At 33.1% G+C, this 15,198-nt stretch overlaps 1 protein-coding gene across 1 annotated transcript; it reads right to left on the reverse strand.

The window, feature by feature from the left end:
- Positions 1-10,100: 10,100 nt before the first annotated feature.
- Positions 10,101-13,461, reverse strand: LOC133192681 (uncharacterized). The gene is made up of 6 exons (XM_061328672.1): positions 13,371-13,461; positions 11,851-11,925; positions 11,703-11,759; positions 11,480-11,554; positions 11,173-11,309; positions 10,101-10,712 (listed from the first exon to the last, which is right to left on the reverse strand). The coding sequence occupies exons 1-5, from the start codon at positions 13,419-13,421 to the stop codon at positions 11,190-11,192; spliced, it is 378 nt and encodes a 125-aa protein (XP_061184656.1). The 5' UTR covers positions 13,422-13,461; the 3' UTR covers positions 10,101-10,712; positions 11,173-11,189.
- Between the last annotated feature and the right edge of the window lie 1,737 nt (positions 13,462-15,198).

A 15,198-nucleotide genomic window follows, 5' to 3' on the forward strand; every position in this document is an offset into this window, starting at 1 on the left:
TTAAAGTAAGAAAAATGTTTAAAAAATGTATGTTAAAAAAGAAAAGAAAATGCATGCATTAGGGTGTTTGGAAAATGTAAATATATAAGAAGCCACACAAGAAGTAAAATTTCTTTTTCCCGGTCCAAGAAACCTCTGCCAAAGATTTTTTTATCGACACTAAGTAGGTTCATTCTCAAATCTCAAAAACATATAAATTATAACATGGGTAAAATTGGAAGTTGTTCACGGGTTTTATTCTGATGATTATGTATCATATTTGAAAGAATAGGAACATAACGTGTTGAGATTTGGACAACTTAACACCATATTTAAAAGATATTTTTTAAAGACATCATTATTTATTTTCTTATTATTTAATTTTCACCTGTTTTTACTTTACATTTTTCAGAGTTACTCCTCTTGCACCGATACTGATTTGGTCTGGGAGCTATCAAGCATATGGTATGCTTAGAAAACATCCAAGTTTCCATTAGTTCAAGCCTAAAGGTTATCTATTACACCATCCCATTGAGTCCGAATCTATTTGCAATACAAGCATATCTAAAATTCTTTTCAAAAATATTTTATCAAAATCAGTACGAAATATTATTAGAACTTTTTAGCTAAGCGGCAAGTTTGAATCCATAACATATTAACTAAGTTCTGAAAGTATATCCAAATATGGCACAGGAATGCGCGCATCTGCTTGCACTTGCATGCATCCTTTCGCTATCATTCCTGTCAAAAATATTCTTGTTCATTTTTCTATGCCAAATATTAGAGCTAGGCATAATTTCACGACCTTTTAGTTAGACTAGTATGAATCCATCACTGATAAGTTATGCATTAAGAGCATATCCAAATATGGAACAGGTATGCGCTCATCAGAATTCAACCTTACCTTGGATATATTCCGGAGAGAGATGTTTCAAAATACTAAAAATTCACAGAATTATGTAATCCGAAATCAGAAAGATAATCTTTAGCGAAAGTGTAAAACTAAGGAGGGGTTTAGAAGGAGTAAAGGTGGAAAGTGAAATGCTTAAAACTGGGAAAGTGCATTAAAATCTAGTGAAGGATAAAATGATTTCGGAGATTTGGGTGGTTTGAATGTAAGGATAGGAAGGGTAGTGGTTAATGTATAAAAGTCAAGAGATATTAGGTTAGGATTTATTTACCACGGAATGAGTAAAGGCACACAAGAGAGAAAAAAATCCAACATCCGATTTACTTACGATCTGAAGCTGCTCTAACTGCTTCGGTTACACCCTTCAGTTTATATATCCTCAAAAATTTCCGAACAGAAATAAACAACGACTTGTTTGATTGGAGGGTAGTTGTTACAGCATCAGTCGAGGTCCAATCGGAAGACGAGAAAGATTCATATACGAGAAAGATGAGGATACTACAAAAGGAATACGATTGCTCAGCTGTTCTGTGCCAAGAGTCGAATAACGGTATGGAACCATGAATCTATTAATAACTTTGCATAATAAGCGCACTGCGTGGGGGATGTATGGGGGACGTGTTTGCTTATCTGTCTGGATATCGTCTGCTTACATAATTATTGTTAATTATAAACTCAATGGGATTACTTTTCCTTGTCGTCGTGTTTGTGTCTTATTAGTAAATAGACAGGACAATACAATTTGAAATGTAACGGAATATTTTATTATGCATATATATGAAAATTCCATGTTTTCAATCTGTTATACTGTTGTCTATTTAAAAAAAATGATTTTGCACATTTTAAAAAAGATTTTGATTTCTTCGTACTTGTATTTCGATAAAAGATTTCAACGAGGTAAAGAAATTGTTAACTCCTCGTTTCTGGCTTTAGTCATTCGAAAAAAAAAATATTGAAATTACATGTATTTTGAAATTTATGATAAATTAAACCTGTAATACGCGAATATGCAGCTAATTGCAGGCATGGACATACGTGAATTTTTAAACTCGTATACACTCAAATTTCTATATACAATGTACCTGTATTTCAAAGCTGGAGGAGGGGGCTTTCATTATTTGGAATTGACAAGCATATAAGGGACTCACGGAAATTTAATCAAATGAAAAATGTTTTATTTCTGAAAAAAAAACCCGCAGAATTCCACGTTTAATTAATATCACGGAAATTATCCAAGAGCATATTGTCTTTCACTAATTAACAATTTTCAATTGCCATTGAGTACATGACTAATTAAATTAGTCATGTACTTATTGGCAATTGAAAATTGTTAATTAGTGAAAGACAATATCATAAAAACAAATAAAGTCTTGTCATTTTTTATATATTTTTAAATCTTTTAAAAGTTAAATATTAAAGCTTTTAAAATAAGTTGAAATTCTGAGAAATAAAACCAACGACTTTTATTGCAGTAAATAATATCTTTTGATAATTGATATCATCTTGCGATTCAGAGAAAGTTGCATATCTGAATTATGTATGCAAATGTTGGTTATGGAACACACTCTTCGTGTATCAGCAGTTTTTCTGCAAATCGTCTGTAATTAATTTGCGTTCACTTGATGAAAGGTCATATTGGCGCGTGCAGGCATTACGCGCGTGGTCTGTATCGTATAGACGAAATCAGAACCAGCAGGGAGGGATTTGTGGACGAGGTTCATATTGCACAGAAGTGTATGTGCTGGAATCTTCATCACCAGTTTAAATGTTTGTTTTATTGTTTCAAGTAAAACGAATGCTTCTTAATGCCAAGTTTTATATAGTCTGTTTATTGGAAAGGAAAATGATCCAACCATTTAAGGACCATCTATACACTAATGAAAAAAATAATTTGCGGAAAATATGTCGTGCAAATGATATAAATATTGAGTATATCTACTTCATATTTAATATAATACACTGATAATTTTCTGGTATCCACATGAACATGTCCAAAGACAACAAAGTATTTGTAAACAGAAATCAATGTTCCTTACTTACATGCATATAAATTGCAATAAAAAATCATAATGCAACTTCGTCAAATAAAATGTTAGGAATACTTGAATCGATTACAAATTCAGAAGAACACTCTAGATTTAATTTATTTTTATTTCAAATATAAGGGCAGTAATACCATGTAATTAGAACCGTCAGGAAAAGAAAGACGTTACGAAAAAAAACGAAAAGACGTTCAAACACTACAATATGTATGTTGAATACTTGATAATTGCAATTCAGTTCGTCTCATGCATGTTAAATGCCGTCCGTTTTTTAGAGAAATGATTATCCCCACCTCAAATCAACGCTAAAACTATAACTGTTCTGAAATTATGATTCTCGAAATACACTGCACAAATATTTCTTATTCTTGCATTGATGGACCTTCAAGTACATGAATAATTTTGCGAAAATACGTGTATTTACCCATTGCAGTAAATTATTTCGAATAAAATTAATTTTAAAAATTGCATACAATTTATATTTTTAGAACTAATTCCTGACCTTGAAAGAAAATATTTACATGTTGTTCATGTATAAGGGCGCAGGCAATTCATTCATACTCAACATATTACTCGTGTATATTTGGCGGAATGTGAAAATAAGCTCCTAAGCGCCATCGTTGTTGTATTTGCTTAGAGTTTTGATTAATAGTATATATCTAAAACAGATGGCATGCTTCTAAGAATCGCGCACACTTGTTTTCAGTCAGAACAAGACATCGGCTGCATGCCTGGTTTGTTAATTACCGCACTCTTGTACTCCCACGACAAAACTGACATGCAAGGGCATTCCATGGAACATCCAATGGAAATATGTTAACAATATGTTCGTTAATTTTCTTTAGATGTTGCGATTGTCTTTTCTGATTGTCTTTTTTTTTTTTGGCTACATCTTTCAACTTCATGGATAAATTTCAAGATTTAATTCATGAAAAACAGATCTCGAAAATGATTCAATGTTATTCAATATATTTTTTTAATTTCTTTTCTTTTTTTCCTTTTTAATTTTTCTTGGTGCGTGATTATCAACAGCACAAACTGACAGTGTTTATTGTGTTAATATCAATTTACGTAGGAAAAACGTCAAAGGAACAATTAAAGGAGAACGCATGGAATCGCAGGATCTTTGTAAAACACATTTTATCTAAACTAGAAACGTCTGAAAGGTTAAGAACGATCAGTGGTAGAGTCTGTAGAGGTGCATTGACTCTTAGCCAACAATTTTCTTCAATAACTGCATTAACATAAAAAAGACGAGTGATAATTCCCGATTCTGTTATTTTTCTCCGAAGTTTGAAATGAGCTTAGAAATAGTCTTATTCTCAAGTTAAATGGATATGAAGTAAAACGTTTCATTTTATGAAATAATATAAAATAACACATATTAATTTTCTTAAAGAAAGAACCTGTGGGAATTTGACCAAAGGACTCTTGAATGACCACAGCGGGGGGTGCCCATTTATCGCTACCACCAAGAGCTATGTAAATAGCAACGTGTTATTATCATGTCTGAGCTTAACCCCCTCCCTTTCCCCACAGTCTGAAAAGTCATCGAATTTCAAACCACCTCTTCATGAAGACTTGATTTGTCGCATATGTTTATTAATCTAACTTGTATTAATATAAGAACAAGTTATCTTGATCAATGAAAATTGATTAAAATCAATGAAAAATAGTGTGTAAATGATTATTGAATTAAAAAAAAATCACCTTTTCTTTTCTGAACATTTAATGAACAAATAATTATTTACATTAAATGAATAACTAGAAAAAAATCTTTTTAAAAATCAAGGTAATCTAGAGTAATCAGAGGTAATCATGATTACATGTAAGAAAAAGTAATCTTATGTAATCGATTAGTTTAAAAATATGAATGTACTAAGCTTACTATTGATTACTTTGAAAATCCAAAGTAACTATAATTTAATAGATTACTTTTGAAAGTAATTGACCCCAACCCCGACCTTTAAAAAAAAATAAAAATTGATTTTACCAGCTTTTACTAAAGCTATAAAGTGATTAGAAATGCTTGATAGATATTTACAAAATACTAAATAAAATAACCAACATTTTTACTACAAAAATTAAACACATAAATTTTAAGTTAATATTTTGACATTCGACGTTTCGTTAATCGTTTTTGGATCATAGATTAAGAAGTGTTTATAATTGATATATTTCATGAATAAGTTACAGGATTAGATAATTTTGTTCTCAATTTTCGTGAATCAATTTAGATTCCTTATTTATTACAAGAGACGTTTTATCAATGTAACTACTAGTATTTTAAAGCTTTAAAACATTACAATGTACAACAACACTATGTATGGACATTTCATACGTTCTACTGCTCATGGAAAAAATTATCTTTATTGCATTTTTTTAAAAATTTAAATTCGATACATATGGAGACAACGAACAGTAATCTAGCTCAAAAGCCCATTTAAACAAAACAGGGAGCAGGGCAAACACGGACCTCTAAAAGCATCAGAGGTGGGATCAGGTGCCATGGAGGAGTAAGCATACCTTGTTGACCAGTCACACCCGCCGTGTGCGCCTTGTCATGATCGGGCAAACGGAAAAATCCGTAGACAATTCAGAGTGTAAATAATGACCTAACAATTACATGTAGTATGAAAAACATCAGTCAGCATTCGACTTAATGATAGATTGTATTTGCTGACAAGGTCAATGTATCGACCATAGAACTTGCGAAACGTTGACTTCAAACGAGACTGTTGATATCCTTGTTTCATGCATTTGTTTGTCAATAGCTTGCCCCGTTTTAGAATTTGTTCGTACGTAGTATCGAATCAAGTCGAGTTGAAGGCCACAGCAAGTGTCTTCTTTTTCTATAAGTTTCTGAAAAAAATCTGCTTCAAATGAATATCAAAATTAATTCAAGTTTATATTAATTCTATTATATGAACATTTCAGTGATTTATTCACAGAGAAGCTCAGGTAGATAATTAAACACCTTTTTTGCATGTCTAATTATGTATGTCTCTGATGTGTATGGTTCCGCCCAAAGGAGAGATTTCGGAGTACTCAAGCTTTCCTGTACCTGCTCCGAGAAAGAAGGAGTTTTAATTTTTTTTAAAGAGTAACCACGATGAATGATGATTTAACATGATATTAACTAACTGCTGGGTTTTCATGCGGTGATTTCGACGTTATATAAAGCTCATCTGATAATCCTCTATTTGTTTCATCAATGTTTATGTTTGTTTAGCAGATGATCGACAAAGACTGTAAATATCACTGGTCTTAAGATCGCCTTAACACTACTTCATACTGGGAGTGCCGGGTAAAAGCGATCTGAAGGCCTGTGGTATAATCTTTGACCAAATGACCCAGAATACTGTGGAGGTCTCCCTCTACACCCCTCCCCCCCCCCTTCCGTAGTAAATATGAAGTATGATTTCTCAAGTTATACTTCGTGCTACAAGTTTGAAGTTTTGAACTTACGAGTAATGAATGGTAGACCACAACATTTCCCTGAAAAAAAAAAAAAACGCTTTCTAGTTACATGTCTGTAAAAATGTACTCTGTAAAAAGGTAAAAATAATATATCAAATATATCAGGATATCAAATAAATTGGATGAAAACATACAGAGAATAAATCAGAAATATATTTCTTCATTATATTATATGTTACCTGGATCTTTCTCTATAATTTGGATAATTTTTTCCGAATTATTTTATTTATTTTAATGTATTTGGGATCAAAACGAATGACTAAAATTATTGCTTTTCATATTTTGTTTAATGGTAACAGATGTATAGTTGTTTTCCCAAATATGTTTATCATTCCAATTTTGCATGCAAGCTATTTAATCCATATTTGAATTTTGGAAGTATGACCAGAAAAAAGATAAATGCTGGGTGAACGAATTTCGATCTTCATATAAATTACTAGTATATGTTACGCATTTTTATAATCCATAAGCGTTGGAAGCAAAACAGAGGGGAGGGCTTACTTCAATGAACAAAGAATCACGCACGCTAACTCTCAATTCCCGCCTACGTTTTAAGCCCATTTAATTCAAAATAAATGGCAGTTTGGTCATTAAAACTTGATTTAATGCAAAGAAAAGTTCATTATTAATTGATTAATAATTTTAAAACCAGTGTCAAACACTTGATTGCTCTTATTTATGACTCTTTTCAAAAGGGAAGTTGAAAATTTTATCCATTCAAATCAGGCTTTAAAAATCGCTAGATTTTCAAAAACGCATGGAATGGATAAATGACTCTTAAACTTTCCGTATGTTTAAATTTTGTAAAATTCAACATAATAGATTGATAAAAGACCTTATTTTATTTGTAATCTCATTTGAAAGCGGTTATAAAATGATCCCCCCCCCCCATGAAACAACAAAAGCTTTGGTATGAATTTGTGAAATAACAATTCACAAAACCCATAAAACGGAACTTTTGTTTCACGGGGGGGGGGGGGGATCCAAATAAGTTATGTTCTATGAAAATTCACATAAATATCTATATAAATATTTAAAATCATTCAATTATGTTAACTTTTGAATTGACTTGGAGGTAGGCGGCAGAAAAATACTATCGTTCGCAGTTCTTTCTTTACTTACAAAACAACATTAATGTTGTATCAGTAAAATCTCTGGACAAATCGCAACAATCTCACAAATATTGAAATTATTTGTCTATGAACTAGCATACATACACCAAAGAGGGCAAAAATGATCAATTCTTCATACTTAAATACAATATTTCAATATGAGTGGGTCTTCGCTCCATTTTTTTTTTTTTGAAAAATTTTATTCAAAATATGCGTTAAAATATCCATTCCTTTGCTAATAAAAACATGGAATTAAAGAAGCATTCACTATGTTCGTTTCTGGTCCAGAGATTCTGGAGATTTTTTTTTAAATGATACACTTAATTTTCACCAGTTCCTTTATTTCCATTGAAAGGAGATGTGGTCAATCATATCAACAAATGTGAATACCCTTTACCAAGTGGTGTTATTGAATAACAGTTACCAAAGGGTGCTATGTAGTCCGTTTAGTTAAAATTAGCTCAGTGGTTCTGGAGAAAAAGTTGAAAATCTGAAAAGATTACAGACAACACATGATAGACATATATACAGACTGACGCCGGACACCCTTAGATCAGAAAAGTTCACTTGAGCCTTTGGTACAGGTGAGTTAAAAAGGAAAAATGAAAATCTTTCAAAATGCTTCTCAAAACTTGGTGCAACTTTAATTAGCATCGGTACAATTAACTATAAAAATGAAAAACTGTCAAAAGTGTTTCAAATTCAGATTATATATGCTTTTGTTTTAAAAACCAGTAGTGCTACAGTCTCATTAGAAGTGACTGATTTTGTTTGTTTGTCGTTAGCTCAACAATGGTTTGTCAAATATCTTTTTAGCGTCAGGTCATTTTTCACATTTTCAACTTCTCAAGAACTCCCTGACCATTTTCAACCAAACTTGGCATAAAACAAGCTTCTGTAAATGGGATTCAAGTTTTTTCAACGGAAAGTCACATCCCTGTCAAGGAGATATAATTAAGAAATAATGAAAATAGGGTGGGGTCATTAACTCTTTTTCCCGAGAACAGTTAAGCCAGAAAAGATAAAAAATTTTCCTATTTCATGAAGATACAAAGTGATTCAAATTATTGCATCTGAGATAATAGTATCGGGGCCAAAATATTACACAGAAAACAAGAAACCTTTCGGCCACAATGCTCGCCTTAGCCACAATCCTCGTTTTGAAAAAAAAAAGAAAGATTTGTTTAAGTAGATAAATGAAATCCCTTATTGGGGTCACCAAAAAAGTCTATGATATCAATAATCTGCACGTTCACTACAGTACATATTCAAAATTGCAGTCATGGTGTTATTGTGAATGTCAATATACAAGGTATTTCTGCAGAAGAATCTCTTCCCAAGTCGTGGACCATTCCTTGCTCTGTTGGACGTAATAAGTTATTTTTATAAAAAAAAAACCCTGACCTTATTTTGCAGTCCCAACCAGGCTATTTGGTCTCAATCAATTTTTTAAATCTATACTTCAGAAAATCTTCATATAGTCAAACTAACTAACTGAAGACTTGCTGGGGTTTTTTTTTCTTGGGAACTTTTCTAGTACCCCTGTCCTCATAAATAGATACCGCCGAATGCTTTTCACTGTATGAGATCGCATGAGCGCCATTTAAACTAATATCTGTCGTTTATAATTCGATGTAAGCAGAGCTGGAGATGCATGTAAATAGGTTACAAACAATGCAGAGAAAAACAACTCAGCATGCTAAATATATACATGTCGTATTGTTTACATGTTGTCTGCTGCAGCTGTAAATACCTCATATTGAGACGGTACTGTTTGTAAATGGGCTATTATAAATTCATATTTTTACATCTGAATTTTATAACTTTTCTCACCATTAATTTTTCTTAACCTTTTACCTTTCAGTTATCAAAAAGTTTAAAAATTAGCATTGCAATGTAATCTGTAGCAATTAATTCTCAAAAGTTCCCTAGAATGACTGAACTAAGTACTACAACTTGTAGAGTGCTTACTATCTCTGTCTGCATTGCTAGATCACTGTAAATTTTTTTTCATATATACAGTGTGCCAATTCTTTATCACGGAAACTCAAAGTTGCAAGGGTAATATGAGGCCATTAAAATATATATATATTGTAGTTGCCAGATAGCATACTGATTTTGTACCTGGCAATCTTGCAATTTCCGTGAATGTCTACGTGGAATATTGGGATGAAGACAGGCTTAAAATTTGTGCAAGCAGAAAGAAAGTGGAAGACATTTAATCGTTGTTGTTTTTTCTTTCTGCGAGCAGTCCTGTTTCAATCACGGCTGAAGTCAGGCGAAGGTTTCCCTTGGATAATAATTAATGGATGAAACAAAACAATCTCATTTTTAAAATAATATTTTATTTCAACAATAAAAAGCAAGTACTATATACAAACATACTAAGTTAAGGAGTGACCCAGCATTTCCTTGTCAATGATTCTGATGATGATGTTTTGTAGATTGTGAATGAGTTAAAAGAAGAAAAGAAATAACGCGTTTTCAATTTAGAATAAAAATCTTTTTCAAACAATCTTTAAAAACAGAGAAAGTTTCTGAAAAAAAGAGAAAGTATGATATTCAAAGGTCCTTGGTTTTATTAAAAATTATAATTCAAACTTTGGATCTCAAAAAGCTTCAAATATAAAATGTATAAAAAGAATAAACATGTTTGTAGAGAAAATTGTAAATCTGTGAATTTCAAACTCATTAAAATTAAACTATATTTTTATTTATGAAACCAAACTAACTTAAGGAAGGAATTTTGAGGATAGGATTTAATTGGTAAACAAATCAAAATAATATGCAAATGCATTGTCAAACTTCATATTCTTCAACATCATGACTGTTTTAGCCATTTAAACTAAACTGGCGGATCACCCAAAGGCATGCTCTTCAAAGCATCAACCAATGTGTTCTATATAAAATATTGTCTATGTACATTCATACTAAATGCCCCACAACAATGCGATGTAGAAAGGAGGAGGAGTGAACACAAAATTTGAGCACAGTAGAACCGGATCCATTGTTACTTTGGCATATAGATACACATGCAAGAAATGCAGCAAAATGTGCTGTACATGTAACACAGTTTTCATACAGTCAAACACGACCCCATAAAAAAGTGTATAGCACACAATTCAAGTACTGTACAGTGGTAATCTGATGGTGGCATTTGTCGATCATTTGCGCCCATGCAGACATATCCTGCAAAAAAGGATATATATATAATGTTAAAACAAAAGTATTATACAGTATATTTATCAAGCTGTACAACATTGAATAATTAATATTTTTATTATACAAATTTAAATTTTTCTAGAAAATTTGATTTCAGTTATTATTGACTTTGACTGTTTATTTCTTTGTAAAATAGTATCTCATTTTGAAAGAATATCGGTGCAGGTGCGGATCCAGGAATTTTTTCCGGGTGGGGGGGGGGGGGGTTCCACACCATTCAGAGAATTTCCAACCCAGGAATTTCTTGATAAAAACCCCCCACCTAAATTCCAAAATTTAGGGGAGGGGGCAAAGTAGTTTTTTTTATTTGCTTCAGTATATACTTTTAATAACTCTGCAAATTCCAGGGGGGGGGGGGGGTCCGCACCTCCCCCCCCCCACCTCGACCCCCCACCTCTAGATCCGCGCATGCGGTGGTTTCACTCACAAATATCAGTCTCCTCCTTAGTAGATGTAAAACGAGGAGTTCAAGTCCTGTTTCCTGGAGACTTTGTGACGTCTCTGTTCTGGTATGTTACGGCGCATGGGTCTGTGCTCGTAATTGACTCTAGCCAACCATTCCATCTGTGAGAAATATTTCAGTTTAATGTGACTCACAACCGACCAGAAAACAACGATATATAATACTTGATTAAAAAAAACGCAGAAACTTATGTACATCTTACACAAGTGCAAAAGAAAAAGTGTTTATTAATGTGTGTTGTTCAGACACTGAGAATGCGTCCAACACTAACCTGGTGCGTAGGTTGTGGTATGGTGGGAAGCTCCCTACGCTCCTCAGACTTGTTGATGGCATGGGTCAACTCATACTGATATAAAAAACATTCTTATGAAATACAGAATCAGTCATATAACCATCCAAAAATAAGACTTTTTGGACATTAATATAAACAGAAATATATCTTGATGTTTTACATATGTATATACATGTAAAATGCTCTCACTCTTGACTCTTACCCAGTCTTTAATGTGCTCTCTCCATGCGTGAGCAGCAGAAGTAAAGACTTGTTTACACTGGGAAGAAAGTATAGAAACTATAAAAGCTAATTACAGAGAGAGAGAGAGAGAGAGAGAGAGAGAGAGAGAGCAAGAGAGAGAAACTTACAGCTGATTTGGCCGCCAAGGCAAGCATCACCTCGTACCACTGACGACTGTCATCTGAAGAGATGTCTATGCGGCGCTAGAATTAAAAGAAAGGGTCATTGAATGTTCTGAGGGATGCAAATTGTGCATTTTTTACCCGTCCCATCTGCAACACCAAATACAAATAGAATAGAGGGCCCCTTCACCTTTTCATAAATAACTATATAAATATTTGATTTGTATACCATATGAATCTTACAATTGCTACATTGCATATTCATGAACATGAATATTTGCATATACATGTACATGAATATAAAAGTCAAAACTTGGAAAAATTAAAGTAATATTGCACATGAAGTGGGAGCAAGTGCTAATATTAGGGAACTGCAAGGGCGGATCCAACAGGGAGGAGGGTTAGACCCTCAATTCTCCAGAATGTTCAGTTTTAGTAGATTTAAAAGTAGATGAAAATGGCTTTGACACCCGTGCTTAAGAAATGTGGACCGTTCCTAGGATCTTAATAAAATGTACATTCACATGAAGTAAAGACGTTTTGTCTCTGTGATAGCTACCCCATCCTACCCACCCCACCCCTTCCCCACAAAAATATATTTTCGTGTTTGGCGATTTTTTTTAATCTTTGCTAGACAGAAAAAGAAACCGGGTGATACTTCTTCCTTTTTCGACTGGAACTGAATCCCCAAAACAAAAATTCTGAATCCACCCTTGAATCTTCTCAAGGGGGAAACTCGAACAACAGTTGTTGCTCAATACGCTCCCCTTCGTTTATAAACATAATAATGACAGGATATAATTGATAAGTTTCTAAGAATGACAACAATCTCCCAATCAATATCATGCATAAAAAAGTAAGTTTATAAATGGGTGAGACCTAAAGTTATTACAGCTGAAATAACAACGATATTTTGGAGTAAACCAGTTATTGCTAGTTTTTTTCCTCCTGTTGTAATCCAGTCTGATTAAAATCAAATCTTCACTAGCTCCTTTTTATTTTGATTGTCGCGTGACAATCAAAATAGATAGGACCAAGTGAAGGTTTGATTTTAATCAGACTAATTGTAATCATGTTTTGTTCTTTTTATCTTAAAAATAAAAATAATCCCAAGCGTTACATATGTTATTTTGAGAAAGAGGTGAAAAAATTATTTTATTTTTTTCTTGTTTTTGTGTGTATGTGATTTTCATGTAACAGAGTTTTCACATAGATTATCTTTACTATATATATCTACCATACCCTTACTTGACCCCCCCCCCCCCCCTTTTATGCTTGAAGATTTGCCTCTATTTATTAATTTTCTTAACGTTTGAGAATGGTTGCATGCTTTCAAAATTTTTACTCGAATGAAGTCAAGAAATAGTTTGCGCATTAAACATGCTGAGAGATTAAGAATTACATGATGTTTTATCAGGCATTCCTATTTGGACATGTCTATGTAAACGGTAAATGGACGAAATGGCACGGTATCTCAGAAAGACAAGCATTTAAGACCACTGAAATTTTATTTCCTGAAGAATTACCCTCTTAGATACACTGTTGCTCTTTCTCTCGGAAGATCTTTCTCTTTTCATAGTGATATTTGAGATTTTTGTCGCTCTTTGAAAAGCTCGTCTACTCGCCACTGATTGAAATGAGTAACTAACAACAGTAACCAAAACGCAACGCTACCTAGCAGTTACCAAGGATGACGTCATAACCAATGACAACGCGCAAATCTATTTATAGATGTGATCATGCGAAATAGGTTAAAAAATAACTATACTTACCTCTGAGGTTTCCTTCCATCTATAACAAAATTATCCGTTATCAATCATGTCAATTTGCTTATTTTTAAAAACGTCAAAGGTCTTGTGATGTCATAGGGCGGGAAAGTGGCTGAAACGCCGTGCTGAAAGTCTTCATTTTCACTGATCACTCACACTATGCAATTTATCCGTGTTACTGCCCAAGAATTGAAAGCCAGAGTTGTCCATTTGACCATCTAAATTTTATTGATATCTGTTACAAGTGTAGATTATACATAAGATCAACGTCAATAAATGAATCCAATCAAAAAATTTCCAGAAAACATTAAGTACTAATGTTTATCATACAAATATAAGCCATAATTTCCAAGCTCGGGGAATGAAGAAAATATGGTACGTGTATTTTATCATTTATTTACAATTTTTCTGAGGCCAAATTTTAGCCAGAACTACAGTAGATGTGATAGAATGAAATTGATACGATTACCTGTAAAATCAAGTGATTTTTTAACAGTATTACAGTGGTCAAATCGGTTAAATGAAATTATAACAAACCTGGTATTTAATTAAATAGAATATATAAACCAATATCAGTTATACATATTATACAGAGGTTAATCTTTTTCTTTAATTTTAAAATTAAGGGAGGAGGTGTCTAAATATTGGAGTTGCAGGTTTAGATTCCTCCGTAAGCAGATTAATTTAAACACTGTATATTTAACCAGATTTACGTGTTAAGATTAAAAAAAATTGCAAGCGCAAATTTATATTCTTTTTTTACTTTTTTATTTTTTACTTTTATTTACTTTTATATTTTTTGTTCAAGATTTAGTTGATCACATAAAATAAGAGAGGACGAATTATTCTGGCAATTTTACAATACAAACATCTGAGAGAATATACGGCTTAGGGAACTCAAAACTTTGATTTCCAAATAAGTCACCCAAACTTCTGTAATGCTCACCCCAAAAAATGGACTGTGAAAAGGACCAAAATCTAAAGTTCAAATTTAAATTTTACATTCTGCTTCTATCTTCGTCCATAGGCGTTGGAACCGGGGGGGGGGGGCTAGGGGGGCTTAGCCCCCCCCCCGTTTTTGCAAAGATAGACATAATATAGGCATTGAACATTGGGGCGTAGGTTTAGCCCCCTCCCCACTTTCAAGAGGCACAGATTGCAGTGTAGTCAAAGAAGGGTAGGTGTTAGGGTTTGGAAAAAAAATTGGTACTGAAAGAAGCTTTACACCCCACCCCCCCCACCCCCCCACCCCCCAACGAAATAGGATTTTCGCATCTAGACAATTACTATTTTTCCTTTTTTTTTGGTTTGTCAAGTTTTTTTCAGGTTCGATTTTTTTTCTCTTTCAATTAGAACCCCCCCCCCCCCCACAACTTTCAAATTTGCTTCCGAAGCCAATGTCGTCTCCCAGCTATGAAGATGAACCTCAAGGCCTGCATGGTAGATTGACTTGACTTATGGGGTAAAATGACTTAAATCAACTGTATAAATCATCTCATTTTTCTTTCAACTTATAAAGTTTTAAAATGTTTAAAAAAGCCATGTACTTCATGTACTAACCTTTAATTCTTGAACATCTTTGTCC

Source organism: Saccostrea echinata, unplaced genomic scaffold, assembly GCF_033153115.1.
Source record: "Saccostrea echinata isolate AGI-Se365-2 ecotype Australia unplaced genomic scaffold, CSIRO_AGI_Sech_v1 ptg000025l, whole genome shotgun sequence".
NCBI classification, from domain to species: domain Eukaryota; kingdom Metazoa; phylum Mollusca; class Bivalvia; order Ostreida; family Ostreidae; genus Saccostrea; species Saccostrea echinata.

Excerpts from the sequence above, each read along its gene's own strand:
- LOC133192681 (XM_061328672.1), bottom strand. The coding sequence starts at position 13,421 with ATGAAAAGAGAAAGATCTTCCGAGAGAAAGAGCAACAGTGTATCTAAG. Across the intron at positions 11,926-13,370 it reads GCAACAGTGTATCTAAGAGG|CGCCGCATAGACATCTCTTC; the intron begins GTAATTCTTCAG and ends TTTTAATTCTAG. Across the intron at positions 11,310-11,479 it reads TACCACAACCTACGCACCAG|ATGGAATGGTTGGCTAGAGT; the intron begins GTTAGTGTTGGA and ends TATTTCTCACAG.